Source organism: Stenella coeruleoalba (assembly GCF_951394435.1).
Source record: "Stenella coeruleoalba genome assembly, chromosome: 9".
Taxonomy (NCBI): Eukaryota; Metazoa; Chordata; class Mammalia; order Artiodactyla; family Delphinidae; genus Stenella; species Stenella coeruleoalba.
Genome location: NC_137155.1, coordinates 99,973,003 through 100,000,992, shown reverse-complemented (window position 1 = coordinate 100,000,992; position 27,990 = coordinate 99,973,003). Strand labels below are relative to the sequence as shown.

Sequence of the window (27,990 nt, the reverse complement as noted above, 5' to 3'; positions counted from 1 at the left end):
TTCTGGTCTTTATCATCAATGGTTGTTCTGCAAATAGTTGTAATTTTGGTGTGCCCATTAGAGCAGGTGAGTTCAGGGTCTTTCTACTTCGCCATCCTGGCCAATCTCCACCTAACTTAGGAGCTTCCAAGGTGCCACGGGGGCTGGACTTCGTTTCCAAGAGTTGAGGGCCCTCACGCAGGTCGTCTGACAACACTTGGTGAGGCCGTGCGGACACAAGCCGGGGTCAACTGGACCCATTCACATTTAATCAAATTACATTTAATGTGATTTTCTTGTATTTAATCATCTTGCTTTTTGTATCCTATATGTACCACCATCTGGTCTTTAAAGTTAAATGACAGACAAAATGTTTAGTATAAATACGAATATATTATTCTCCAGCATGTTTCAAATTGGTACTTAAACTGCTTTGTGTGTCCAGATAAAATAACTGAAAAAATACCCTATGAGACTATGTCTCCTCTGAGATGTAATTTTGGTGGGAAAAAACTCACTTTATATTAGGACATTTACAGTATATACAGATGATTCCTAAATTTATATCTCTAACTGAAATATATCTATCTTCTGAAATCCTGACCTCTATATCCAAATAACTTTTAACACCTATTTAACAACTCTACCTGGGTGTTTCACAGGTAACTTTAAAGTATTCAAATTCACATACGTTCAGCTTCAGACTCTCACACAGTTCAAGCTAAGAAACTGAAACATCCCTAAGGTTAGGGCTGCCACCTACCTGTTATTGGTTCATCAGCCGAATCCCTGTGCCTCTCTTAGCATGTATCACATACACAGGATAACTCAGACCAGAGACCCCAATACAAAATGAAAGAGAAGACAAGAAATCCTAGATAATTAAAAGGATCCTTTATTGTAAATGTATATAGTACCATAATTCATCAAAATAATTTATAATAGTTAACTCTCTTAAATATAATCTTATAAATGATGCCTTCTGAAGTTAAACGTAATGTGGATTCAGTCAGTTTATTTAAAACTATTTAGAACATGGTATTAGAAATTTAAAAAAAAAATTAACTGTCATCTACAAAATCTTCTAAGAAAGGAAATCATGACAAGTTCCTGATCAGATAAACGCCACTCCATTATTTAAGGGGATTAAAAGGAAGCATAAATAAATTTGAATAGACATGTCAATTTCCTGGGCTTTATCCTTCTATACAAACCTGACTCTTTAGAGAGTTAATACTGCATTCTGGTTTCCTACCGTAAGTAAGAAATTCCTTAACAGCAGCTGAGAAATGACCTGAACCTCTTGGTGAACCATACTTCTTCACCTCCCGATGGTCACTCGGGGCCGTGACCTCTACTGTGGCTGCTGTCTCACCTCTGCTAGGGTCCCAGGCGTCTCCGTGTTGAGGACGAGCATGACAAATCACCGTTGCAGCCACAGCGTCCACCCTAACCTTCCAAATGCCACTGCTGTGACGAGGAGCCATCACAGATGGCCATGGCGACAAAGCCTCTGCGACTCAGTGGATCGACCGCTCTCAGGCACTGTCCAACTGACACCTGGTACAGCCGATTATTCCTCTGAAAATAAAGTGGTGGCAAGAAAAAAATACCACCAGTTACTTGCTTTAAGTTAAAAAACTTATTGCCAGAATATGGTAAAGAAGAGACAGTAATCTAGAAGAGACGTGGAACATTTCACATTACTTACTTATTTGCGGGATGCTACAAACTCAGAACAACCTTCTATAAGGTAAGCAGGACATGAGCCCCTCTGCCGTGCTCCCTCCCTCAGCCTTGTCTGTCTCCTCACCCCAAAGGTCCACTGCTGGGATCCTCCTGACCCGTGGCATTTCATGAGTCGTGGGGGGTCTGACGAGCGAGTCTCTGACATATCCAGGCAAAGGAGATTGTTTAAAACCAATTCGTGCTCTTCATTATAAATCCAAATCTAAGGAAGAAAATGAAAGATCAAAACCTCAAGTTTTGCTTCAGATTCTGAGAAGCAGACGGCACGACACTTCACACATTTGTGGAAGAAGGGATTTATTTTGTATGGTCTCTTGCAGCAGGAACAGACCAGCTTAGTTATCTGAAAATGGAGTGAATTAACACAGGAGAAAGTGAGGTGCAATTCCAGGAAGAAATGTGAGCAGTGGTTGAATTAACTTAATTGACTGTATTTGAGCACAAGATTGTAGATCTTCCCCAATTCCAGGATTTCGCAATTACACAACGCTTTTAATTCTCACACTGTGTAGAACTGAAGGAGCCCAGTGAGGGGGCTGGTTTGCCTTCTGTACAAAGAAAACACATGAGGCTATGATTTTCATATTTCCCTCATGTGTTGGGCAGTGATGACTGTGCTCATAATAACATTTGCACTGAGATTACAATTTCATTGATGGCCCCAAAGCAGGATTCTCCTTAGACGTGCAAATGATCTTTGAGGATAGTTGTCTTTATGGTGTCTCAGATTATTTTCAAGAACAAAGGCCTGAAACTGGCTGAAATGGCCAAGTGCAATGAATAAATTTATTTTCCAACATGCACCATCACTAAATTGAAAAGGAAAACATTTTCTCCTATCCTCTCAATTATTTTATTCATTACTGCTTCTACCTACAGGCCCAAGACGTATGTGTGCTGCCTCTTGGTACGAAGAGAAGGCTCCCCATCGGCGCCATGACAGCCCCAGCAAACACAGACGCTGGTGCTTTATAATCTCCACACGCGGCTCCGAGCGCTGGGAGTGCGCCACGTGTGACTGAGGAAATGAAAAAAAATTACCAATCCAACAGCCACATGTGGCTAGGGTGTAAGTGCAATTCTGTGCAGTCACAACATAGTACAGGCAGGAGAGTGTAACTCCATCTCCTCAAACCTCTTGCAGTTTCTGGAACAAATTTCACCAATCTCATCCTACCACAAACTAAACCACCAAAACCTCACTACAATTTAACACTTCCATGTCTACAACACTGACACCTCTCGCACCCAGACGTGGCACAAAACCCTCTTTAAACCATGTTTTCCAGTATGTTAACACCTTAGATAGCGTGCATGAACTCTCCTAGAAATAAGATGTGATCTATGAAATTTCAAAGGACACACTCTATCCAAAAAGGGCCCAAGTGTTCTTTTCATTCTTGAATGACCCCGTCCACCACTCAGATGGAAACGTAAGTAAATGAAGCTTGCTTACTTACGACATGTTCTGAGCATTACAGTCTTGAGGCACTACAACTAGGAGATTAGACCAATGTTAGGTTAGGCTATTTTATCAGATACAAAGCAGTTTGCAATAAGTTTTCTGCTTATTTTTAGGTTCACTTAATATCGCTGAAAGGACACGTAAGTTGAGAATAAATTATTTGAATGACATGAATTGAAATTGTGCTGTTTCCTCTGATGAACTACTAAAAATCAGTTAGGAAAACTCAATTTCACAGAAAACTCTACAAAAGATATTCTGATTTATCCAATGCAGATTTAATGTTCTGGGCCAGAAAGAAGATGCATGTCCTTTGCCATTTCTAACAAATTCATATAGCTTTCAATTAATTCTATATAACTCAAATTCATTCTGTGTAACTGCAAAGTACAAATAATGCTCTAAACAAACAAAATATTACTATGACAAACAATGACCAGAGGTAGGGAAAATGTACAAAGGAGACCACAACAGTATTAGATAGATGATCTCTAAAATCATTCCCAGCGTAAACAACTAACTTCAGCAAGTGGTGCTGGGAAAGCTGGACAGCCGCACGTAAATCAGTGAAGTTAGAACACACCTTCACACCATACACAAGACTTAAATACAAGACACGATACCATAAAACTCCTAAAAGAGAACACAGGCAAAGGCAAAACATTCTCTGACATTAATTGTACCAATGTTTTCTTAGGTCAGTCTCCCAAGGTAAAAAAAAAAAAAAAGCAAAAATAAACAATGGGACCTAATCAAACCTACAAGCCTTCTGTATAGCAAAGGAAACTGTAAGCAACGAAAAGACAGCCTACAGACTGGGAGAAAATATTTGCAAATGATGTGACTGACAAGGGCTTAATTTCCAAAATATACAAACAGCTTATACAACTCAACAACAACAAAAAGAAACAACCCAATCGAAAAATGGGCACAAGGCCTAAACAGACATTTCTCCAAAGAAGACATACAGATGGCCAACAAGCACATGAAAAGATGCTCAACGTTGCTACTTATAAGAGAAATGCACATCAAAACTACAATGAGGTACCACCTCACACTGGTCAGAACTGCCATCATTAAAAAGTCTACAAATAACAAATGCTGGAGAGGGTGTGGAGAAAAGGGGAACCCTCCTACATTGCTGGTGGGAATGTAAGCTGGTGCAACCACTATGGAAAACAGTACGGAAGTTCCTCAAAAAACTAAAATAGAGCTGCCATATGATCCAGCAATCCCACTCCTGGGCATATATCTGGAGAAAACCATAATTTGAAAAGATACGTTGCACCCCAATGTTCATAGTAGCACTATTCACAATAGCCAAGACATGGAAACAACCTAAATGTCCATCAACAAATGAATGGATAAAGAAGATGTGGCACATATATATAATGGGATACTACTCAGTCATAAAAAAGAATGAAATAATGCCATTTGTAGCAACATGGATGGACCTAGAGATTATCATACTAAGTGAAGTCAGAAAGAGAAAGACAGATATCATATGGTATCACTTATTTGTGGTATCTAAAAAAAAATGATACAAATGAACGTACCTACAAAACAGACACAGAACAGACTTGCGGCTGCCAAGGGGGAGGGGAGTTGGGAGAGGGATAGATTGGGAGTTTGGGATTAGCAGATGCAAACTATTATATAGAGAATGGATAAACAACAAGGTCATACTGTATAGCACAGGGAACTATATTCAATACCCTGTGATAAACCATAATGGAAAAGTATATGTATAACTGAATCACTTTGCTGTACAGTAGAAATTAACACAACATTGTAAATCAACTATGCCTCATTAAAATAAATTTTAAAAAGCAAACAAAAAACCCCAAAACAATATAGTTTTTAAAAAGTCAGATTAAAATCTTGATGTCTGCCCCTCCCTCCTCAAGGCTGACTGCCAGCAGCTTCCCTTTCCTTCACTGAAGGACACTGTCCATGGACTGGCTGAGAGCCCAGAGGCCTGACTCACCTGATTTGGGTCACTGTAGTCACATGCCTTAAGCACTACTAGGCCTCCTTTCTGACTTGGGCGGCCCTGGGCTGCCAGACATTTGTGGGTCTGGAGGTGATAGAGCTGTAAAAGAAGAGATTGCTCTTGACAAGCTGGTAGGTATAGAAAGACCAATGTCAGAAGATGCCTTAGAATGCTAGAAAAGGAGGTTTTAGAGGAAATATGAAAATATTATTCCAGAGGTATGGATTCTAAAGGTCATAAAAAGATAAGCATTTTTTATTACTGAATTCTAGCTTTAGCACATAGGAGTATCACAATAGAGACTTCAAGGTTATAGGCAATTTTAACAATATATGCAGGCAGTGTCAAGTAGAAATTCTACCTAAAGATACAAGTTTACTAATCTACTATAGGGGAGGAAGGAAATTAAATACCATCGCTCCACTAAAATACCTTAAAATGAAACTCAGGAAATAAGAACAAAAGGCACAGACAGACAGTACGTAATTAAATACACATACCTAACTGGAGACAAACATTAAAAATGCCATAGGAATGCCAGAGGTGAGATACATAAAAGAAGCAAAGAGTATCTAGTCTAAGTAAAATGATTAGTTTAAATATTAAATGTGATTAGATATGCAAGGCAAAAATAATAATGGTAAGGGATTTCAACTGTATGGACATACACTGGTACCTATTTTTACTTAAAGAGAAAACACCTAATAATAAGAAACACCTTGATGACTTTTATAAGATAGAACAACAAGATAGGAGAAGGCTCTAGGCTTAATTCTAGCCACTTAAGAATTGCTGGCATTGTGAAAGAACCAGGAGAGGGATGCCTTCTTTATAACAAAAGGGAAATTCGGGCAACAATTACAAATATCTACACTTTCAGGAAGCAAATTCTAAGAAATGATTCAAGAAAAAGGTATGATTTTATGGCTAGACATCTAAAATTGAAGTGTTATTATAAAACTGAAGAAATTTTATAAGAACCAAAAAGGGAATATCTGAAGAATTGCGGTTGATCAATGGGTTTCTGCTAAGCTCGGATGACTGCTCAGGACGTCGGATGTAAAACCTGACTTGGTACCACCACTTAGACCCTGACCACCCTTTTTCCCTTCCTGTCTGCACTCAGTTCCAGAGCTGAGGCCAGCAGGATACAGCTGCCCCATTTCTCCTTTGTTTTCCTTTTTGGCCTGGTCTCTAACAAGTGACTTTTACACTCACTCACATTGCCTTTATTTGTATATTCACATTTATAGCTATCCTCTTGGAAGCCAGCACATAACTTAGAGAAGCCATGTTCCCTTTAACACTGGCAGGTAAAGGATCTTAATATAAACAGGAAAGATATCAAAATTTCTAAGGTCTTACACCTGAGTAGAGGAAATTCTCCTAAAAGGAACATAATGGAAGGCAAGCCAGGGGCTATCCTTAAATATTTTACGTCTACAATGTCATTTATTGTATCACACAACATTTAATGAAACATTTTGCTAGGATCACTTTCTTACCCTTCCACGTTGGAGGACTTTGGGGCGTTTTGGCCCTCTATTGATAAAAATGGGTTGCTGGGGTTTGGCATTGGACCCAGATATCTGCATCTCTGGGTAAATATTATCCAAATACCATTTAAATGATTTACAATTCAACTTCTTCCTCAACTCAACGCGCTCACTGATATTTCCATAGCTTCTGGTTCTCAGATCAGGTCTTAAGGAAAAATACTGCTCCTGAATTTAAAAATGAAAAACAATAGATTTTTTTGTTTAAATGAATCACACCTCAAAAAAGCCATTACAAAGAAAATACTGAGAGCTGCGTATGGCAGAAGAGGAGGTGGGAAGGAATACAATGTGCACAGGGTCTTGACAGGGGAAGCAGGGGGACTGGGTCAGAGCAAAGCCCAGTGAGCAGAGGAGCCAGGCTCTGTGGGAGTCACAGGAGGGGACAGGAGGACAAAGAAACTGAGGAGAAGCACAGTTTCTTCTGGTGCTGGCGACTATATTACCTCTCACAGACTAGATGCTTGGGAAATTTAAAAAGCAGTCTCAACAAAAATGAGTGAAAGACTGGGTGAAGAGAAGAGAGAAAAGCAACCAAAGCCAACGGAGTTACTGGCCTTATCATCCATCCTTCTCGGTGAGAGATTTAATCTCACCTTATACTCATCCAACCAGACATGTGCCAGCCGCAGGGAGTTGTGTGTCATGGTGTCCTGGCCCTCTGGAGAGCCATATGGTCTCCTTTTCCGGAAAACGTGTCCAACTCTAGAGCAAGGGATGATGAAGAGCTTACCTCCACACATCCAGATCTGGTCAGAAGCAGAATATGTGTTAATGGTTCCTCACAGTGCTGTGAAATCGATGCACGAATTTTCATGAAACAGGTGTTTGTGAAACCTTGCAAGAGGTTTTATCTTATTAGATATAACTATTCAAATAGAATAAAGTCAAAGTGTGTATTTTAAAAAAATTATCCGTCTTTACGATTAAAAAGAAACAAAACTCTAAAACATTGCAATATTCTTTTACTACCCTGTGTCTAAAATTGTACTTACCATACGTGTCGTTTTAACACATCAAGGAAGTTGACCTTCAGGACTTAGGGACAAAGAATGCTTACTCATCAATCCTCTAATCTCAGTTCTACAGGTACTTTCTCATGAAACACATACAAACATACACCATTTTTTAGAAAAAAAAATTTCTTTATAAAATATACAGAATAACTCTAGATTAAGATTCAGATCTTAGTTCTGGTCTAAATTTTGCCCTTGACTGAGCTACTTTATATCGTTATTTCAATTTTTATGAGACTCAATTACCTTATCTACAAAGATTGAACTAATAATATCTATTATACCTTGCAACTTTCAAATTCTAAAGATTAAGTAGGAAAATACATTTGCAAAAATACGAAATGGCATATGCACAAGGTATTAGGGTATCTGAACGGGGGGGGATCTGTTAGGCAGACCGGGAGATGAGAGGCGGGGAGTGGGGCCCTCTGCTGAGAGAGAGAAATCTGAATTGTTCCCTTGCCCTCTTTCTGCCTTTTCCAAAGACCGTCTTACCACCACAGCTGAGCCACAGACCCCACCCACAGCTGTCATCTGCCCAACCTTAGCCCCTGGAGGGAACGGTATATATAAAGGGTTCAGTAACCTATACGCAGGTGTTGATATCATTTATCTTATCAGCTGGGCTACTCCTGAAAGTGAAATGAGGAGCTATTAATAATCTCTCCAGGAGATCAGGTATGAACCAGGATGGTCTCGCGCAGTCAGGAAAATCTGATGACCCCAACTATATATATCTAGGGTTATCAAATAAGATTAACAAATGGACAAAGAAAGAACAAAACTCTAGATTAAATGCACATGAAGACTTCTTAATACATACCCAACTATTCATTACAACTATCACTTTTAAATTCTTACAAAATAAATGCAAGGCTTCTTATAGGCTTTTGATATTTTGAATGGGTATTATCCACATTATAGATTGTGGTAAAGTAGTATTCATTAAGGACAATTTGTTAATAAAGACAGGCAAAGAGAATTTACAGAAAATATGGGATCATGAATGAAAATTATATTCCTTGCACACAGTTAATAATCAAGCATGCAAAAAAAAATTTACCCGAAATGATATTTCTAAATTTTCTCCTCCCCAGATATCCATGCCACTGTCATACTGTCCAAGTTCACTGAAATAGTTTCTGTTCATGGCAAACAATCCTCCAGCCATTGTAGGTGACCTAGAAAAGGAAAACAATTATCGTATCAATTCTGTAGTCAATTATCTACGTTCTTGTTTTAAAAAACTCAGAGCAGCTTTAGAACATTACTAATAGAAACTAGATTAACTATTATGAAACATTTTGTCTGATTTATGAGGGAATGAGCTGGGCCCCATAACTTAATTTTCTAGATCGCAGTCCCAGGCAAATGAAGGCTACTTTTCTAAGTATCACAAGTACTTTTAAAAATTGATTATAACTACTGTTGACAGAAATCCACCTGAATTATTTAATTCCTTCGACAGTCTCATAGAGCCACGGGGATTAAAAACTGGGCTCCAGGGCCTGCCAAGGAGAGAGCAGACAAACGTCTCACTTTGAATTGGACTCAAACATGTGTTAGACCAGTGGTTCCCCGAGACATTTTTAGCTGTCACAGCTGTGGTGGAGGGGTGCCACTGGCATCTGAAGGGTAGAGGCCAGATATGCTGAACACCCTGCAACGCACAGGGCAGCACCCGCAACGGAGAGCTCTCTGGCCCTAAAGGCCAGTCCTGCCACAGTCGAGAACCCCTGTGTTCCTGAAAACTGACGTGGACGGACTCCCCAGAGCCTGAGGTGGCTTCCAATGACCTCACTGGCCGAACCGCACCGGGGGCGTGGCGTCTAGTGTTCTGAGCGGCCTCCCAGAAGAGAAGCCAGTCTCTGCAGGAGAAAACACCGCCCCAGGATGAACGTACCTCCATAATTTTTCATATACAATGTCCAGCATTAAACAAAAATAAACAAGCAAACTAACAAATAACCAGGCAATCAGGAAGATAAATCACATGAAAGAAAAAAATAAGAGAAACCATCTACAACAGAAACAGATGTGCAGGGGTTTCAGATAACAGAGTTACCAGGCAGAGACTTTAACTGTTCAATATGTTCGAGCATAGGAGACAAGACTGAGAATTTGGCGGATAATTAGATGCCATCAATACACAAACCACATTCATGCATCTGAAGGACATTTCTGACAAAGACAGAAAAAAAAGTCAGCAGCCAATGGGAGATTACTACCTTCAAAAGAAAAAAAGTTAGTTGTTGGCTTCTCACCAGAAACAGTGGAAGCCAGAAGGTTCTTGAATGATACCTTCAAAGTCCTGAAAGAATATACCTGCCAGTCTAGAACTGAACATCAAGTAAAATTAGTCTTCAAAATAATGGTGAATCAAACAAAAAAGTAAACAAACCCACCACTCTTTCCCCAACTTGATCCATGAGAGTCCCCCTGCCCTCCCCTCTCTGCCTTTGCAGTTGATCGTTCCTCCCTTTTCCCTCAGCTTGAAGCATCTATGTCCAGTGTCTGTGAAATGATGTTTTATCTGTGTCTCAGGATAAGAAACGGCAATCATTCCACCAGGTGCTGGAAACTGATTAGCCTTGAGGCAAGGGTTTCTAGGGCCACAACTCAGGGATGTGTATTTAATTACAGGGTCCCCAGAAACCCCTCTCCTGGCTACCACAAGCAACGGCTTCTTTTCTGGTCTTGGGAGCCAGACCTGGACTGTTACCTCAGAGGCAGGGGCCCCAGAGAACACGCTGGGGCTTCCTCTTTGGCCACAGCTGGGCTCCCTTGAGACGTGAAGACTTCTGGCTGTCCTGCAACATGAGCCACAGCGACCCCGGCTCTACCAGCTCACAAGGTGCCTGGTCCCTCTGCCTAATCCAGTCCCCCCTGAGCCCCCCTGCCGCTCAGGAATCAGTGGCAGCCTGTGAATCAGGCCAGAGCTTGCTTCAAGCCCAAGAAAAAAGCTGTCTTACTGGTGGAGGCTGGCCTTCCAAATCCTGGAGCCAGCCCTGCCAGCCAGGGGTCATTTTTGCCCTTTGGTGACCACTGTTTTCTTTCTCTGAAATATCTTACAATAGGTGATAATGTTGCTGACTCAAATTTCCATGAAAAGGAAAAAAAAAAAACTACCTCTTGAGTGACGTCCTGGTCTGTTCCTCTCTGAGGAATCTTGTGGGAAAAGAATACTGTTGCTTCTGCTCTGTCTCCACGTTTCTGTTGGGAAAGAAACGCCACCTGCCCTGGTGTGTTGGTGTTTCTGTCTGTGTTGCCATCCCAGCCTGCGGTAGGGGCTTGCGTCTGCGCTGTAATGTCTGTATCATGTCTGGGGAGTCCTTCCCACCTGTCCAGCCAGGGGCTACAACCCCTTGAAGAGGCCTCCATTTCCTTCCGATGATCCAAGGCACAGAGAACACCACCTCCCATGACCCCACCTTCAGGAGCTGTGGTGGCGCATGCATCCATGAGCCTACCCCTGGGCTACCTACCTGGGGCCCACCTCTACCCACAGTCCTGTATAGGAGTTGAGTAAACAGGATATCTCTGAGCCCCTGTCCCCAAAGGGCCGGCCAAGGGCTGCCCGCCAACCTGGCTCCATCAATCCTGCATGACCAAGTGATAGCTGGCGGGCTCTGCTACCCAGGCCCTCTGTACCTCCTACCCTGCCATCTGGCAAGGGATGGGCCCTTTTCTGTGAACTGACAACCTATGGAAATGTGACCAATTAGTGTGAAATACATGTTTAGCAAACGTTAGGTACTGTAGTTGAACCAATAAATGTGAATCCTTCTGCACGCACGCACGCACACACACACACACACACACACACACAAAGCGTGAAACAAAGACATTTTCAGAAAGAGAGGAATAATCACCTGAAGGTCCAACCAAAAGAAATACTAAAATGTGTTCTTTAGTCAAAATGAAAATAAATCCTAGATGGAAGCTTGCAGATGCAGAAAGGATAAAAAGTAACATAAAAGGGGAAATATGTGGGTAAACGTAAATGAATAATGGTTACATAAAAAAGTCTTGTAGGGTTAAAAAAAATACACACGTGGGACTTCCCTGGCAGTCCAATGGTTAGGACTCCAAGCTTCCACTGCAGGGGGCCCGGGATGGATCCCTGGGTAGGGAACTAAGATCCTGCAAGCTGTGCGGCATGGCCCAAAAGTACAAAAACACACACCACACCACCACCCCCAAACACGTGTACATTTCAGCAATATAACTTGAAGGGGGATAACTGGAATATGAACATTCTGATATCCTTGCATTGTTTGGAGAAAATACCAATTTATATTACACTTTGATAGGTCAAGTATGAAGGCTGTACTTTCTAAGGTAACCACTAACAGAACAGTAGGTAAGAAACTATAATGTCTAATAATGGGTGGCAGCTGGGAACAGAATAATTGGAATTCAGGCCAAAAGCACGTAAAAGCAGAGAAAACAGAACTTAGAACAGAAAGAAAGCAAACAGTACCACTGTAACCATAGACACAAACATGTAAGTAATCAACTAAGCCCTAATTAAAAGACAAAGTTTTCCACACAGGCTTCAAAACAAAACAAAAGCAACTACATGCTGCTTACAGGGACACGTATAAATATGTGACCACAGGAAGACTGACAGCAAAAGGGACACTATTCTAGAAGTACAGAATTAAATACAATTCATAATGATAAATGGTTTCATCACCAGAAGATTTAATAATTCTAAACTGTCATGCATCTATTAACAGAGCCTCAAAATATATGAAGAAAATATATAAAGAACTACAAGGAGAAACAGACACACAATTGTAGTGGGAAATTAATATACCGTTTTCAATAACTGACAACACGTGAATTAAAAATTAATAAAAATATAGAATATTTGAACAACACAATAAACGACCCAACAAATACAGCATCTCATCCTTAACAACTGCAGAAAATACAAATTCTGACCACAGTATAAGCTAGGATTAAATAACGACTATAAAGTTTCCGTATGCCTGTAAAATAATAAATGCACTGCTAAATAACCTACAGGTCAGAGAAGACATAACAATGAAAATATTTTGAAATAAATGACAGTAGGCCTCTGCTTGTGACCTGGGCCTCTGTTTGTGACCTGCGGAGAAGGGGAGAGGCAGCACGTTGAAAGGAGGGCCTCTGCAGTGTGGAGTTCCGAGTTTGGAGGTTATTACAGAGTACTGAGCAGAGTCCTCTGTGCTATACAATACACCAGAAATACATCTACACGTGGAGCAACTCCTACAGAACACCTACTGAACGCTGGCAGAGGACCTCAGACCTCCCAAAAGGCAAGAAACCCCCCACGTCCCTGGGTAGGGCAAAAGAAAGAAAAAACAAGAAAAAACAGAGACGAAAGAATAGGGACGGCACCTGCACCAGTGGGAGGGAGCTGTGAAGGAAGAAAGGTTCCCACACACTAGGAAGCCCCTTCGCGGGCGGAGACTGCGGGTGGTGGAGGAGGGAGCTTCGGGCCGCGAAGGAGAGCACAGCAACAGGGGCGCGGGGGGCAAAGCGGGGAGATTCCCGCACAGAGGATTGGTGTGGACCAGCACTCACCAGCCCGAGAGGCTTGTCTGCTCACCCGCCGGGCCGGGCAGGGCTGGGAGCCGAGGCTCGGGCTTCGGTCGGAGCACAGGGAGAGGACTGGGGTTGGCGGCGTGAACACAGCCTGCAGGGGGTTAGTGCGCCACGGCTGGCCGGGAGGGAGTCCAGGAAAAGGTCTGGAGCTGCCGAAAAGGCAGGAGACCTTTTCTTCCCTCTGTTTCCTGGTGCGCGAGGAGAGGGGAGTAAGAGCGCTGCTTAAAGGAGCTCCAGAGATGGGCGCGAGCCGCGGCTAACAGCGCGGAGCCCAGAGACGGGCGGGAGACGCTAAGGCTGCTGCCGCCGCCACCAAGGGGCCTGTGTGCGAGCACAGGTCACTCTCCACACCCCCCTTCCGGGGAGCCTGTGCAGCCCGCCACTGCCAGGTTCCCGGGATCCAGGGACAACTTCCCCGAGAGAACGCACGGCGGGCCTCGGGCTGGTGCAACAAATGTCACGCTGACCTCTGCTACCGCAGGCCCGCCCTGCACTCCGTGCCCCTCCCTCCCACCGGCCTGAGTGCGCCAGAGCCCCCGAATCAGCGGCTCCTTTAACCCCGTCCTGTCTGAGCAAAAAACAGGCGCCCTCCAGCGACCTACACGCAGAGGCGGGGCCAAATCCAAAGCTGAGCCCCGGGAGCTGTGGGAACAAAGAGAAAGGGAAATCTCTCCCAGCAGCCTCAGGGGCAGCGGATTAAAGCTCCACAATCAACTTGATGTACCTGCATCTGTGGAATACCTGAATAGACAACCAATCATCCCAAATTAAGGAGGTGGACTTTGAGAGCAAGATTTGTGATTTTTTTCCCCTTTTCCTCTTTGTGTGAGTGTGTATGTGTATGCTTCTGTGTGAGATTTTGTCTGTATAGCTTTGCTTCCACCATTTGTCCTAAGGTTCTATCCGTCCGTTTTTTTTAATAATTATTTTTAATTTAATAACTTTATTTTATTTTACTTTTTTATTTTACTTTATCTTCTTTCTTTCTTTCTTTTTTCCTTCCTTCCCTCCTCCCTCCCTCCTTTCTTTCCTTGTTTCCTTTTCTTCTTTCTTTCTTTCTTCCTTCCCTCCTTTCCTTCCTTCCTTCCTTTCTTTCTTTCTTTTTTCTTTCTTACTTCTACTAATTCTTTCTCTCTACTTTTTCTCCCTTTTATTCTGAGCTGTGTGGATGAAAGGCTCTTGGTACTGCAGCCAGGAGTCAGTGCTGTGCCTCTGAGGTGGGAGAGCCAACTTCAGGACACTGGTCAACAAGAGACCTCCCAGCTCCACATAATATCAAACGGTGAAAATCTCCCAGAGATCTCCATCTCAACACCAGCACCCAGCTTCACTCAACGACCAGCAAGCTACAGTGCTGGACACCTTATGCCAAACAACTAGCAAAACAGGAACACAACCCCACCCATTAGCAGAGAGGCTGCCTAAAATCATAATAAGTCCACAGACACCCCAAAACACACCACCAGACGTGGACCTGCCCACCAGAAAGACAAGATCCAGCCTCATCCACCAGAACACAGGCACTAGTCCCCTCCAACAGGAAGCCTACACAAGCCACTGAACCAACCTTAGTCACTGGGGACAGACATCAAAAACAACCGGAACTACAAACCGGCAGCCTGCAAAAAGGAGACCCCAAACACAGTAAGATAAGCAAAATGAGAAGACAGAAAAACACACAGCAGATGAAGGAGCAAGATAAAAATGCACCAGACCTAACAAATGAAGAGGAAATAGGCAGTTTACCTGAAAAAGAATTCAGAATAATGATAGTAAAGATGATCCAAAATCTTGGAAATACAATAGACAAAATGCAAGAAACATTTAACAAGGACCTAGAAGAACTAAAGATGAAACAAACAATGATAAACAACACAATAAATGAAATGAAAAATACTCTAGATGGGATCAATAGCAGAATAACTGAGGCAGAAGAACGGATAACTGACCTGGAAGATAAAATAGTGGAAATAACTACTGCAGAGCAGAATAAAGAAAAAAGAATGAAAAGAACTGAGGACAGTCTCAGAGACCTCTGGGACAACATTAAAGGCACCAACATTCGAATTATAGGGGTTCCAGAGGAAGAAGAGAAAAAGAAAGGGACTGAGAAAATATTTGAAGAGATTATAGTTGAAAAATTCCCTAATATGGGAAAGGAAATAGTTAATCAAGTCCAGGAAGCACAGAGAGTCCCATACAGGATAAATCCAAGGAGAAATACACCAAGACACATATTAATCAAACTGTCAAAAATTAAATAGAAAGAAAGCATATTAAAAGCAGCAAGGGAAAAACAACAAATAACACACAAGGGAATCCCCATAAGGTTAACAGCTGATCTCTCAGCAGAAACTCTGCAAGCCAGAAGGGAGTGGCAGGACATACTGAAAGTGATGAAGGAGAAAAACCTGCAACCAGGATTACTCTACCCAGCAAGGATCTCATTCAGATTTGATGGAGAAATTAAAACCTTTACAGACAAGCAAAAGCTGAGAGAGTTCAGCACCACCAAACCAGCTTTACAACAAATGCTCAAGGATCTTCTCTAGGCAAGAAACACAAGAGAAGGAAAAGACCTACAATAATGAACACAAAACAATTTAGAAAATGGGAATAGGAACATACATATCGATAATTACCTTAAATGTAAATGGACTAAATGCTCCCACCAAAAGACACAGATTGGCTGAATGGATACAAAAACAAGACCCATATATATGCTGTCTACAAGAGACCCACTTCAGACCTAGAGACACATACAGATTGAAAGTAAGGGGATGGAAAAAGATATTCCATGCAAATGGAAGCCAAAAGAAAGCTGGAGTAGCAATTCTCATATCAGACAAAATAGACTTTAAAATAAAGACTATTAGAAGAGACAAAGAAGGACACTACATAATGATCAAGGGATCAATCCAAGAAGAAGATATAACAACTGTAAATATTTATGCACCCAACATAGGAGCACCTCAATACATAAGGCAAATACTAACAGCCATAAAAGGGGAAATCGACAGTAACACATTCATAGTAGGGGACTTTAACACCCCACTTTCACCAATGGACAGATCATCCAAAATGAAAATAAATAAGGAAACACAAGCTTTAAATGATACATTAAACAAGATGGACTTAATTGATATTTATAGGACACTCCATCCAAAAACAACAGAATACACATTTTTCTAAAGTGTTCATGGAACATTCTCCAGGATAGATCATATCTTGGGTCACAAATCAAGCCTTGGTAAATTTAAGAAAACTGAAATTGTATCAAGTATCTTTTCTGACCATAACACCATGAGACTAGATATTAATTACAGGAAAAGATCTGTAAAAAATACACATGGAGGCTAAACAATACACTACTTAATAATGAAGTGATCACTGAAGAAATCAAAGAGGAAATCAAAAAATACCTAGAAACAAATGACAATGGAGACACGACGACCCAAAACCTATGGGATGCAGCAAAAGCAGCTCTAAGAGGGAAGTTTATAGCAATACAAGCCCACCTTAAGAAACAGGAAACACCTCAAATAAACAACCTAACCTTGCACCTAAAGCAATTAGAGAAAGAAGAACAAAAAAACCCCAAAGTTAGCAGAAGGAAAGAAATCATAAAAATCAGATCAGAAAAAAATGAAAAAGAAATGAAGGAAACAATAGCAAAGATCAATAAAACTAAAAGCTGGTTCTTTAAGAAGATAAACAAAATAGATAAACCATTAGCCAGACTCATCAAGAAAAAAAGGGAGAAGACTCAAATCAACAGAATTAGAAATGAAAAAGGAGAAGTAACAACTGACACTGCAGAAATACAAAGGATCATGAGAGATTACTACAAGCAACTCTATGCCAATAAAATGGACAACCTGGAAGAAATGGACAAATTCTTAGAAATGCACAACGTGCCAAGACTGAATCAGGAAGAAATAGAAAATATGAACAGACCAATCACAAGCACTGAAATTGAAACTCTGATTAAAAATCTTCCAATAAACAAAAGCCCAGGACCAGATGGCTTCACAGGCGAATTCTATCAAACATTGAGAGAAGAGCTAACACCTATCCTTCTCAAACTCTTCCAAAATATAGCAGAGGGAGGAACACTCCCAAATTCATTCTATGAGGCCACCATCACCTTGATACCAAAACCAGACAAGGATGTCACAAAGAAAGAAAACTCAGGCCAATATCACTGATGAACATAGAAGCAAAAATCCTCAACAAAAGACTAGCAAACAGAATCCAACAGCACATTAAAAGGATCATACACCATGATCAAGTGGGGTTTATTCCAGGAATGCAAGGATTCTTCAATATATGCAAATCAATCAATGTGATACACCATATTAACATATTGGAGGATAAAAACCATATGATCATCTCAATAGATGCAGAGAAAGCTTCTGACAAAATTCAACACCCATTTATGATAAAAACTCTCCAGAAAGTAGGCATAGAGGGAACTTTCCTCAACATAATAAAGGTCATATATGACAAACCCACAGCCAACATCGTCCTCAATGGTGAAAAACTGAAAGCATTTCCACTAAGATCAGGAACAAGACAAGGTTGCCCACTCCCACCACTCTTATTCAACATAGTTTTGGAAGTTTTAGCCATAGCAATCAGAGAAGAAAAGGAAATAAAAGGAATCCAAATTGGAAAAGAAGAAGTAAAGCTGTCACTGTTTGCAGATGACATGATACTATACACAGAGGATCCTAAAGATGCTTCCAGAAAACTACTAGAGCTAATCAATGAATTTGGCAAAGTAGCAGGATACAAAATTAATGCACAGAAATCTCTGGCATTCCTATACACTAATGATGAAAAACCTGAAAGTGAAATCAAGAAAACACTCCCATTTACCACTGCAACAAAAAGAATAAAATATCTAGGAATAAACCTACCGAAGGAGACAAAAGACCTGTAGGCAGAAAATTATAAGACATTGATGAAAGAAATTAAAGGTGATACAAATAGATGGTGAGATATACCATGTTCTTGGATTGGAAGAATCAACATTGTGAAAATGACTCTACTACCCAAAGCAATCTACAGATTCAATGCAATCCCTATAAAACTACCAATGGCATTTTTCACAGAACTAGAACAAAAAATTTCACAATTTGTATGGAAACACAAAAGACCCCGAATAGCCAAAGCAATCTTGAGAACGAAAAACGGAGCTGGAGGAATCAGGCTCCCTGACTTCAGACTATACTACAAAGCTACAGTAATCAAGACAGTATGGTACTGGCACAAAAACAGAAAGATCAATGGAACAGGATAGAAAGCCCAGAGATAAACCCACACACATATGGTCACCTTATCTTTGATAAAGGAGGGAGGAATGTACAGTGGAGAAAGGACAGCCTCTTCAATAAGTGGTGCTGGGAAAACTGGACAGGTACATGTAAAAGTATGGGATTAGATCACTCCCTAACACCATACACAAAAAAAAGCTCAAAATGGATTAAAGACCTAAATGTAAGGCCAGAAACTATCAAACTCTTAGAGGAAAACATAGGCAGGACACTCTATGACATAAATCACAGCAAGATCCTTTTTGACCCTCCCCCTAGAGAAATGGAAATAAAAACAAAAATAAACAAATGGGACCTAATGAAACTTCAAAGCTTTTGCACAGCAAAGGAAACCATAAACAAGACCAAAAGACAACCCTCAGAATGGGAGAAAATATTTGCAAATGAAGCAACTGACAAAGGATTAATTTCCAAAATTTATAAGCAGCTCATGCAGCTCAATAACAAAAAAACAAACAACCCAATCCAAAAATGGGCAGAAGACCTAAATAGACATTTCTCCAAAGATATACAGACTGCCAACAAACACATGAAAGAATGCTCAACATCATTAATCATTAGGGAAATGCAAATCAAAACTACAATGAGATATCATCTCACACCAGTCAGAATGGCCATCATCAAAGAATCTAGAAACAATAAATGCTGGAGAGGGTGTGGAGAAAAGGGAACACTCTTGCACTGCTGGTGGGACTGTGAACTGGTACAGCCACTATGGAGAACAGTATGAAGGTTCCTTAGAAAACTACAAATAGAACTACCATATGACCCAGCAATCCCACTACTGGGCATATACCCTGAGAAAACCATAATTCAAAAAGAGTCATGTACCAAAATGTTTATTGCAGCTCTATTTACAATAGCCCGGAGATAGAAACCACCTAAGTGCCCACCATCGGATGAATGGATAAAGAAGATGTGGCACATATATACAACGGAATATTACTCAGCCATAAAAAGAAACGAAATTGAGCTATCTGTATTGAGGTGGATAGACCTAGAGTCTGTCATACAGAGTGAAGTAAGTCAGAAAGAGAAAGACAAATACCGTATGCTAACACATATATATGGAATTTAAGGAAAAAAAAATGTCATGAAGAACCTAGGGGTAAGACAGGAATAACGACACAGACCTACCGGAGAACGGACTTGAGGATATGGGGAGGGGGAAGGGCGAGCTGTGACAAAGCGAGAGAGAGGCAGGGACATATATACACTACCAAACGTAAGGTAGATGGCTAGTGGGAAGCAGCCGCATAGCACAGGGATATCAGCTCGGTGCTTTGTGACCGCCTGCAGGGGTGGGATAGGGAGGGTGGGAGGGAGGGAGACGCAGGAGGGAAGAGCTATGGGAACATATGTGTATGTATAACTGATTCACTTTGTTATAAAGCAGAAGCTAACACACCACTGTAAAGCAATTATACCCCAATAAAGATGTTAAAAAAAATGACAATAAAAAATGATATATCACAGTTTGTGGGATGCAGCTAAAGCCATGATCAGAAGAAAATTTATCATCTTAAATACATGTATTAGAAAAGAAAAAAGGCTAAAAATTTTAAAAATCTAAATATCCAACTCAAGAAGTTAGCAACCTTGATATAATAAAAGTGAAACAGCTTACAGCCGAAAGGGGAGAAAAAGTGGAAAAAAAGGAGAAAGCGGTGCTCATAGCCTCACTGTTCAAGGAAGAATGTCAAAAGATGCCGTCGAAAGTCAACAGAACGGGGCTTCCCTGGTGGCGCAGTGGTTGGGAATCCGCCTTCCAATGCAGGGGACATGGGTTCGAGCCCTGGTCCGGGAAGATCCCACATGACGCGGAGCAACTAAGCCCGTGCGCCACAACTACTGAGCCTGCTACTCTGGAGCCTGCAAGCCACAACTGCTGAGCCTGTGTGCCATAACTACTGAGCCTGCATGCCACAACTACTGAAGCCCGTGCACCTAGAGGCCGTGCTCTGCAACAAGAGAAGCCACCGCAATGAGAAGCCCGTGCACCGCAGCGAGGAGTGGCCCCCGCTCGTTGCAGCTAGAGAGAGCCCACGTGCAGCAACAAAGACCCAACGCAGACAAAAAAAAAAAAAAGTCAGAACAAGAAACAGATTTTTTTTTTTAAGTATCAAAAGTAACCAATACAGTAACTAAAAACTCATCCTACAACAATAAAGGGAACATGGGAGTGATGTAAATGAGCTAAATCTTCATTTTTCCAACAGAGAGGCCTATAGTTGGTTTTATGTTGAAAAGAGGACTATGCATATAATTTAGAGTTCAGGAAGTAAGAAATGGAAGACCAAAACTAAAAGTGGTTAAAAGAATTTGCCTCTGGGGAGAAGGACTGAGAATGGGGAGGGAGGCTTAGAGCCAGCCACTTCTCATCCTAAGCTGTTCTATACTGTTTGACTTATTACTGTGAATATATGTTTTTGATTAAAAATATTAAAAATTAAACAATGAAAAACAAATACCCATAAAGATGATGAAATAGGCAAAAACTGGCCACTGCCCTGTAACTACGAATGAGAACACATGTAGCAACAGTCCAAGGAACTTTCTCTTGCACTGGCAAAGGGAAGCTGAAAATGGGGTCAGTGCTCCTGTCTGCCTCCAATCACAGTACGTGAAGTCGTGGAGCCCAGAAACATAGAGCGACAGTCCCCAGGTGCAGCCCTGCTCTCCTGAGAGATGTGCTCCAGCATCTAACTCCCACCTGCAAGGCTGGGGAGCAGAGGGTAGAGACCCGCACTGAAAGCCCTGGTAGGAAGAAGGGTTACAAGCACGTGAAGACTAGAAGAAAACTGAGAGCTGGGTGTGCTTTTTTCACGGACTTCACAAAGAACTGCAACAGGTTCTCTCACAAAGCCTGAGAACAGGAGACAACCCCACCCTGCCAGGAGAGCACCTCAGCCACCTGAGCTGGCCCAGCTCTCTATCAGCCTCCCCTCCAAGTCTGGTTCGGATGAAAGGAAGCTGGCAAGCACCCAAAGGCTAGCTGAGGAGCCAATGGCGTTCTAGTCGCCTGAGGTGTGGGGAAAACGTTATCAACTAAAGGTGAAGACAGGCATGCCTATGACTGGGCAGTTTCACTCCTGTAAGCTAGAAGCCATGAGTAAGAATGCTGACAACAGCACTACTTGTAAGGTGGAAAAACGACTGAAAACAACCCAAATGCCCTGCCCACAGTAAACCGGATAAATGTTATGATACATGAGTATAACAGAATATTATACAGCAATAAAAATGAATCAACTATACAGTGCAGCACAGAGGCTTTTAAAGCAATACTGACTAAAAGAAGACAGTGATGAGTCCCATGGCTTCCTTTACATGAAGTCCAAGAACAGGGAACTGGACTACATTACATCATTTAGAAATCATACATGGGGGGTACAACTCTCCAGGAGAGCAGGGAAATGATGAGTGGGTCAGGGTAATGACACCTCTAAGGACAAGGGCAGGGGCTGTGACCAGGGAGGGGTATACAGGGGGCATGTGGGTGCTATTTCTTGACTTGGTGGTACTTTCAGTGTTCACACTATAATCATTTATTAAATCGTATGCATGTATACATATAAACTTTTTACATATGCTATTTTTTTACAGTAAAAAAGTTTTAAAAGGGGACTTCCCTGGTAGTCCAGTGGTTAAGAATCCACCTTCCAGTGCAGGGGATGTGGGTTTGATCCCTGATTGGGGAACTAAGATCCCACATGCCATGGGACAACTAAGCCCGCACACCACAACTACTGAGCCTGCATGCTCTAGAGCCGGTGCACCACAACTAGAGAGCCTGCATGCCTCAACTACTGAGCCCATGCGCTCTGGAGCCTGTGTGCCACAACTAGAGAGCCTGCGTGCTGCAACTACTGAGCCCACATGCTCTGGAGCCCGCACGCCACAACGAAAAGACCCCGCGTGCCGCAACTAAGACCCAATGCAGCCAAATAAATAAATATTTTTTAAAAGCTGTATTAAAAAAAAGTTTAAAAGAAAGAGTAGGTCTAAGAACTTTAAAAAGTACAAATACAGACAAACGTCTCTGAAATCTACATGAGAAATTTAAAAGAAAACAAAAATAAGGAGAAATAACATATAAGAGATTTATAATATGAGAGAATATGGATGAAAATTGAAAATAATTCACATACAATGACTCAGTAATTGTACGAGTGGGAATCCATCCTAAAATCCTAATTATAGAAAAGGCTTATGTATTAAATGTTCTTCACAGTACCACTCACACCAGCAAAGAACTGAAGATGTGTTAACGACCAATGCAATAACCATGGTATGTGATATAAACAACACAGCGCAGGGGGTCCTCCCAGGCTATCCTATGCAACAATTATCCCAGGATATTGTTGACTTCTGCTTTTCTCACTAAGATATAAATCCTTGAGGGCCTGGACAATTTCTTATTCATAAATCTTTCCTTGGGACTTGGCAGAGTACGTCAAATGCGGTAAGCACTCAAAAATTTTTAACGGACAAACAAGTTAAGCCAACACTTTTGCTTCCTGCAAAGAAAAAGGAATTATCTTTGAGTATGTTTCCTCTTTTGGGAATTTTTCACACATACAGGAGAAATCTTACTTTATTGGTGCAGTAGCTCCGTCTGTTCCTCCGAGCTCAGAAAGGGGAACGAGGTCCCATTTGAAGTGCAGCCCCCAGTTGAATCCTCCCCGCACCACAGGGGACGAGCTGTAGGCCAGCGTGTCAGCGCTGATGATGTCGATCACCGGGCACACCACCATTTGCCGGTCCTCCCGGATGGCAGCCAGCAGGGGCTGCAGCCACATCACATTCACCTCACAGTGGCTGTCCAGGAACACCAGGACTTCTCCTGGGGAGGCAAACAATAGGGGCCCTGAGAGCTGCACCGCACTCAAGTTAGGTATGGCCCCCAGTTCAAGTGCTGATGCATTTACAGGCGTGAAAGGTAACTGCCACCCTTCCAGCCCAAACTATTAAACCGGTACTCAGAAGTCTGTTAGCCAGGAATTCTGTCTGAAGTGTACTGCTATGATTGAAGAACATATGCAAACAATATGCACAACCTGTGGAAAAATTTACATATTCTTCTCAGTAAAAAGATTCAAAATCTCACAGGAACAATTCAGTTCTCTGGACAGCCAGGTATGGAGTGTGGTGCAATGACAGTGGTCAGCTGTGCGTACTTTTAGTACAATTACTGTAATGGAAATATTTATGTTTAGTCTGTATTTCCCTGCCTTCGTAAACAGAGATTAGAGAACGTAACTCATTCTCGCTGGTGACTCGGACACATGACCCCAGTTATCGATTCTGGCTACAACACAGCAATTCTCAGGAGTGAGAGAAGCGTGCAGCCCTCTCATCACGTCAGCAACACAGCTCCCTTCTCCTTGGATTCACCACTTGACTGCCACGCACTCATTTCTTTTTCTTCCATTTCCCACCCTTCCTTTCTAATCCCCCCAGTCTCATCGGCCACGGGATGCTCTTTTCTTCTAGTCAATAAAATTAAAATCGTGAAGACTTTATCACGCATTTTTAACTCCTCCTGATACATGTGAGGAGTGAGGGTTTCTTTGATAATCCCAAACTTCTTCGATAACTTAATGGTTATTCTGAGCAGCTGAGAAACTTAGAATCTCATCATCAGACAGCATTATTATTTTTCCAAACGTTTATCCATGAAACGTATTGATACAGATTTTACGTGAATTTCATAAAGCACCGGATGCATCCTATTCCAATTAACAGTAGCAGAAATACCTCCAGCAAGAAAGTCCTCCAGGATGACAGTGACTTAGTCATGTCCTTCAAGGCCTCCTGTGAAGGACTTTATGAGGATGTAAAGAGCATACAGCTCACCAGATGTCATTTAATACAGAAAGGCAGAATGTTCAACCTGTACACTATTCAAGTGAAGTGAGGTCAATTCAATCAAGTTTCCTCTGAGGAGAAAATGTATAATAGCTTTTTTTAATTCGAAAAATGTTACTTTTTCAATTAAAGACAATTTAACTAAATGAAGTAAGATAATAACAGTCACATCGAACCTGAGATTGATTTCCCAAAAACTGGCTTATTTTTTGACAGATCCTAAACTATATTTGAACAAGGACCAACAGATCATAAAGAAAAAAACTACATGACTGGGCTTCCCTGGTGGCGCAGTGGTTGGGAGTCCGCCTGCCGATGCGGGGGACGCGGGTTCGTGCCCCAGTCCGGGAAGATCCCGCATGCCGCGGAGCGGCTAGGCCCGTGAGCCATGGCCGCTGGGCCCGCGTGTCCGGAGCCTGTGCTGCGCAACGGGAGGGGCCGCGGCAGTGGGAGGCCCGCGTACCACAAAAAAAAAACAAAAACAAAAACAAAAACTAAATGACTATTGTTACCTGAAAAACAATAAACTCTCAGTAATAATATACTATAACAGTACGATGTTCTGTGACATAATCTTGCCATTCCCTACAAATACCCCACAATTTTCTATCTCGTGCCTTCAATACGTCAAAATAGACTCTAAAGAAGAAATCTCGCCTTGAACTCAATCTGCATATGACTGCAGACTGGATGGAGGGGAGCTACTTCTCATTTTTTGATAATTGCTCCTGTTCACTGCAGGTTTAAGAGAAAGGAGGGAAGAAGAAAGATTCTAAAAATGAAGTCACAGCTAAACCCAGCGAATGGGACAGTGGGTGTACAAGGAGGGGTGGTGGCAGGAAGCAGTGCCAACCACTTAAACCCCAGTGACTGGTTATCTTGAGGAGAGCAGTATATGGGAAGGTAGGAGATTTTTTTCACTACTGGGGAACGCCCCCCCAAAGTTCTGGAATTTTAAAATTATCTTGATTATTTTTGCCATATCCAGGCATCACCTGCAGTATTAGATACCTAATATTTTTAAACAAATTCATTTGTTTTAACTGAAATAAATGTATTTTAAAAGGAAAAATTTTTATCAAGATCATAAATGAAAATTAGGATCACCAACCTTCCATAGAGGTAACCGTAAAAAGAAATACATTTGAATCAATATAATGTAACTGAAGAAAAACCAGAAAGGCAGACCACTGAGGACTCCAGAGTTCACCTCCTTGGAGCCTGTGCTTTGGGACAACCGGGTTGCAGTTATGGAAAGGCCTTTCCCAAACTGAACAAGCCTCACCTTTCCTGCTGGCAGTGCCCCCTAAAGACACCATTTTTCAGAGACTGACGCAGGATCAGGAGGGCAGGAGACTCAGAGCCCTCATCACTCAACACCCACCAAGAAAGGCCAGCGGGAAGTTCTACCTGTTGCGTGGGCTGCTCCAATCATTCTTCCTCGAATCAATCCCTCACGTTTTGTATTTCTTATTACTTTAATCTTTCCAGGGAGGTATTTTTGGATGTATTCATCTAGTTCTCCTTTCACATCGTCTGAAAATGAAGAGTCGCACAACTGTTCAAACCACACGAGACATATGCACAGACATTTTGCAGATTCTCTAGAGTCGTGGCTGGCACTTGCGACAACAAATTTTTAGGCAAATATAGAATCTTCTTCTGCTTTATTTTAAAAGAAGATCATAGCTTATCTTGGAAGGAAAAAAATGAGGGTTAAGAGTTGGAACACTAGCCTAAAGGAATAGTTACTTAAGTTATAGACTTATCTGTATTTCCATAGCAACTAACACAACGCTTTGCATAAAGAATGTTTGAAATGAGTATCTTGAGTGAATGAATGTTTGGCTGACTGCATATAAATCATATTTAAAACAAAATGATATGTAAATATCTTTTGTTTCTAAGTGATTTATTAAGTCCTACTCCATTTCAGAATAGTTGAGAAACAACTTCTATTTCCCTACCAAGAATTATACAACAGCAGCAGTAAATACATTCTTTTATTAATTTAGCACCTTCCATGGGCACTAAATATTTTTTAAATTCTAGCTCATTTACCTTTAGATTTCATAATAACTTCAAAGATCATATAAGATAATTAAATAAATAATTCTTTCTATAGTTAGTATATAAACCATTGTAAATGATCATGAATTTTCCCTTTTAGAAAAAATACCAACAAAATGAAAAATACAGGTTTACTTAAAAAAAAAATTCAACACCATAAATTCTAGAATTATACTACTTAGCCAATCTTCTACTTGGTCCAGACTCAAATTCTTGGTTTTTTTAATCATTCATTTTTGAAATTCAATTTTTTTCTATTTCTCCTATGAGATTTCAATAGTTACCAGGGTTTGAGAATTTTGCACCCATTGGTCTCAGTGTACATTTCCTCATTTTGTATACTTAAGTATACTTGCATACCAATTCTGTTGTTGATATATAAGAGATGCTTAATAAACCCTCGAGTTGTGAAAAAATATGTAATTGACATACAATTTATCAGTGTATCTCTGCAGGTTACTGTAATGAAAATAGCAGAAGGCTTGGAGTTATGTAGACCAGGGGTCTAATTTCAACTCTACCACTTAACAGCTACAGGATCTTGAGCAAATTACTTAATATTTCCTCCTCTGTAAAATGGGGATACAACCTCTCTCACAAGGTTGAGGACAGCCCTCCATCCTGCTGTGTGTACATGAAATCACTTTTAGGAAGAGTCTATGTTGAATTAAATAAGGGTCTGAAGTATGTACTGAATCATAAAATACTGGCCTTCAGAGATCATCTAAGAGCTATCAGAATGCAATCCACCTTATCTAGAGACGGCTGATATAACAGACTGACGAGATAAACGTAAGCCAAAGCATTATGTCTAGTTAAAAAAGCCAATCTCAAAACATCACATACTGTATGATTCTGTTTATATAACAACCTTGAAGGGGTGATGGAGCAGTGCAGTCTGTACCTTGACAGCAGTGGTGGTTACAGAAATCTACTCATGGGATAAAATGACAAATAACTGTACACACATATTATACCAATGTTAAATTCTGGGTTTTGATATTGTACTATAATGATGTAAGATGTAACCAATGGAGGAAACTGGGTGAAGGGGTACACAGGACCTCTTCGTAACTTACTGTCTATCTATAGTTATTTCAAAATAAAAATACTCTTTTAAAAAGGTAAGCCAAGGGAAAAATTTCAAGGGCCAAATTTCGGTAGCACAGTTTGAAAACAGATTACAAAGACAGTGCAGTTTCTTTGAAATTACCCTATAATCAGGCATTTAATTGTGGTTGGCTCTGTTGCAATTGCGTGCATGAGGGTCCTCCTATCCACTAAATACTGAACGGTCAGCTCTGCTGATGTGGTCAGCACGACAGTGAACAACTGCATAGATCCCACATTGCCA

The 27,990-nt window shown here is 41.2% G+C and overlaps 1 protein-coding gene across 4 annotated transcripts in view; it reads right to left on the bottom strand.

Moving 5' to 3' along the window:
- Positions 1–977: 977 nt before the first annotated feature.
- The window catches only part of GALNT11 (polypeptide N-acetylgalactosaminyltransferase 11), a 54,853-nt gene continuing 27,840 nt past the window's right edge, over positions 978–27,990 (bottom strand). For 3 of the 4 annotated variants that reach the window (XM_079931886.1, XM_079931885.1, XM_079931887.1), the window contains exons 5-12: positions 25,977–26,102; positions 23,292–23,541; positions 8,822–8,939; positions 7,339–7,491; positions 6,692–6,910; positions 5,181–5,285; positions 1,793–1,930; positions 978–1,560 (exon numbers count right to left, since the gene is read on the bottom strand). In XM_079931886.1, the coding sequence (XP_079788012.1) occupies positions 1,429–1,560; positions 1,793–1,930; positions 5,181–5,285; positions 6,692–6,910; positions 7,339–7,491; positions 8,822–8,939; positions 23,292–23,541; positions 25,977–26,102 (1,241 nt within the window). In that variant the 3' untranslated portion in view covers positions 978–1,428. Of the gene's footprint in view, positions 1,561–1,792; positions 1,931–5,180; positions 5,286–6,691; positions 6,911–7,338; positions 7,492–8,821; positions 8,940–23,291; positions 23,542–25,976; positions 26,103–27,990 lie in introns of those variants that run through there. The other variant, XM_079931888.1, reaches the window with a different exon arrangement.